At 35.2% G+C, this 3245-nt stretch overlaps 1 protein-coding gene across 1 annotated transcript; it reads left to right on the plus strand.

Moving 5' to 3' along the window:
• Nucleotides 1-421: 421 nt before the first annotated feature.
• Nucleotides 422-3015, plus strand: LOC145615019 (lecithin-cholesterol acyltransferase-like 1). The gene is made up of 2 exons (XM_081670099.1): nucleotides 422-910; nucleotides 1920-3015. Exons 1-2 carry the CDS (start codon nucleotides 495-497, stop codon nucleotides 2851-2853), a joined length of 1350 nt encoding a protein of 449 aa, XP_081526225.1. The 5' UTR covers nucleotides 422-494; the 3' UTR covers nucleotides 2854-3015.
• The last annotated feature ends 230 nt before the right edge of the window (nucleotides 3016-3245 follow it).

Raw genomic sequence — 3245 nt, forward strand, 5'->3', positions numbered from 1 at the left:
ATTCTGAATTTCTCAAGTGTCCTTAATAGCTGTAATCATCAGGTATTAAGATTAAGCCAAGACATATAGGTACTATTTCCTCTAAATCTATTTAGTTGACGCGTTTAATTTAGGGACACATATATAGGATAGGAGAGAATGATAAAACAAGTGGGGTTAAGCAGAAAATACAAAGTATAAAATTTACTCAAAAAGAAAATGTGTCAACTAAATATAAATTTTCTAAAAAGGAATGCGTGTCAATTAAAGAAAAATGGGGGTAAGTATAATAGAGATAACTCTAGCACCCCAGAAGTTGGACTAGTTCTCTTGCAAAACATTACATGGACTCAATAGCTAAGCCCACGTAACCAACTAACCAATCCCACTAAAGAGTGACAATAATAGCCAGCTTTGGTACGTCTACACATTCTCTGCCACACATTACCCAATCCCACAACACTAGTTTGGTAAAGCAATCTGAAACATAACTACACCTCACTTCACTACAACAAATGAAGTATTGTTCACCATCCTTCTTCACCTTAACAAACATCAACTACTATGCCATATTTATAACTATAATGTTACACATACTCTGCACAGCAAGCAGCAGCAGTCTTCATCCAATAGTTCTAGTCCCTGGGAGTGGTGGCAACCAGCTAGAAGCTCGGCTGACGGAGAAATACAAGCCGTCGAGCCTTATATGCAGGGCATATCCAGGGCCTTTGCACAAAGATAAAGATGGTTGGTATCGAATATGGTTCGACGCGAGTGTGCTTCTTGCTCCTTATACAAAATGCTTTGCTGAGAGGATGATGTTGCATTATGACCCTGTTTTTGATGATTACTTCAATGCTCCTGGAGTTGAGACTAGAGTTCCACACTTTGGTTCCACTCAATCCCTTTCTTACCTTGATCCCAGCCTCAAGTAAGTTACTTAATTCTTTCTTATAATATTTAATTAATTGATTTTAGTACTCCATGTTATTTATTTAATTAAATGAGTAAGCTAAGTTTGTGTTTGATGGAAAGTATTGTTGTAAGATGATTTAGGACAACCTTATTTATGTGTTAATTTAAAAGAAAGGGAAGGATTTAATTAAATGTTGTTGAGTACTCCCTCTGTTCCTTTTTGTTTGTCGATAAAAGAAATCTCCCAAATGTTTGGTTACCGAAAGGTTGTGAAGGTGTTAGCATCGCATTATAAATTTCTATCTTCCCATTGATGATATATTGTTTTAATTTCCTTCCAATTATAGAATGATTATGAATATACTTTATTAATTGGGTATAATCATTAGTTCTTAGCTACAAATAATTTTGTAAAGTTGCAATTAGTGATCAGAAAAATAGTTTATAATACTAGCTTGTAAGTGTACCAAAATGTCATTGAATTATTTTGGGATGGATATCCGTTTGTATCTAATCTCCCTGTATTTAGCCTTAAATTGTCACCAAATTTACAAGAGATTTTGGTATGCCAAATTCATTCTTATGCAGTATTCCCCTTTATTTACAAAGTTATGCACAACTTTAATCCTACCAGTGGATTATAGGGCATCAACTAGCAGACAGCGATATAAAGTCCTAATATTAAATATCCTTCTGCTAATAAACACTTTTCAGATTTAAGTTCATAGAGTAGAATAGCAGGAAGTCCATAAGTGAGCTAGCTAAACTAGTTAGAATAAATTGTGTTATAATTTCGATATAATGCACTCGAGTGTGATCTCCACATGATAGTCTATTCTTTATTTCTTTATATATACCCTGTAACTCATTTGATATATTTTTTATACACAAGATTTCTGTGGGATAGACATAAAAAGGATGAACTTGCCATATCTTGGTATAAAGTTTTCGTTTAAGCATAGGCTCATCCTTTTTAATACATTCATTGATTGCCATTTTAACTCATGTTATTCTATCTTGAACAGGCTCATATCAGAATACATGGCACCTCTTGTAGAATCATTGGAAGGAATTGGATACATTGAAAGCATAACTCTCTTTGGAGCTCCATATGATTTTCGCTATGGCTTAGCCCCAGAAGGCCGTTCATGCCATGTCGGTTCCAAATACCTACAAGATCTCAAAGATCTCATTGAAAATGCTAGTGCAATGAATGGAGGAAAACCAGTGCTAATTATATCCCACAGTTTAGGAGGCCTATTTGTCCACCAACTTCTTTTACGTAATACCCTCTCATGGAGACAGAAATACATCAAGCACTTCATTGCACTATCAACGCCGTGGGGTGGAACTGTTCAAGAAATGCTCACCTTCGCGTCAGGGTACACCCTAGGAGTCCCCTTAGTCAAGCCATTGTTAGTAAGGGAAGAACAAAGAAGCTCCGAAAGTAACTTATGGCTCATGCCATGTCCTAGAATATTTGGACATGCCAAGTCCCTAGTGATCACCCCAAATGCTAATTACACTGCAAAGGACATACCAAAATTTCTTACTGATATTGGATTTTCGCAAGGTGTACATCCCTATAAAACTCGAGTTCTACCCATGGTTGAGAAATTAACAGCCCCTGAGGTACCAATCACTTGCATAATTGGAAGCGGAGTTGATACACCGGAGACTTTGTTCTATGATGCCAAGGGTTTTGATAAGCAACCTTCTATTATATGGGGTGATGGGGATGGAACAGTGAATTTGTTGAGCTTGCTAGCAATTCAATCTGAATGGATGAATGAGAAAATTCAACCATTAAAGATCATTAACATAAATGGGATGTCACATACCTCTGTATTAAGTGATCACAGATCACTTGATCAGATTTTAGAGGTTGTTTCTGATGTTAATTCTGATGTTTTGGAGTCAAATTGTGTAATTAGTGGAGGTAAACTCAAGAATATTTAATACAAAGTACTAAATAGAGCCATTATAGATTTATACTTCGTAGCTTTTTGTGTGTAAATTGGTCATATAATGTTTGTCAAAGCTCATAAACTTACATGACTACTCTCTTTGTCAGCTTGTATTCTATTGGATCTCAAGCTGGGCCAGTGTAACCTATGTGCTTTATAAGAGCCCAAATACTAAAGGGTCTCATTTTTGTCTTTAGTTACTAAGTATAATATACGAATACATGGTATGAAGTATGGATTATTATAAAATATACTTCCTCCGTATTTTAATACTCGCTCCATTTCAAATGGGCACGTATGCCGGTACAATCTTTTTATCAATAATATCTTTGATAATTATCAATAAGAATAAATTATAACAATTGAAAATTAATGATTTTTCAT

This window comes from Chenopodium album, chromosome 25 (assembly GCF_948465745.1).
Source record: "Chenopodium album chromosome 25, dcCheAlbu1.1, whole genome shotgun sequence".
Taxonomy (NCBI): Eukaryota; Viridiplantae; Streptophyta; class Magnoliopsida; order Caryophyllales; family Amaranthaceae; genus Chenopodium; species Chenopodium album.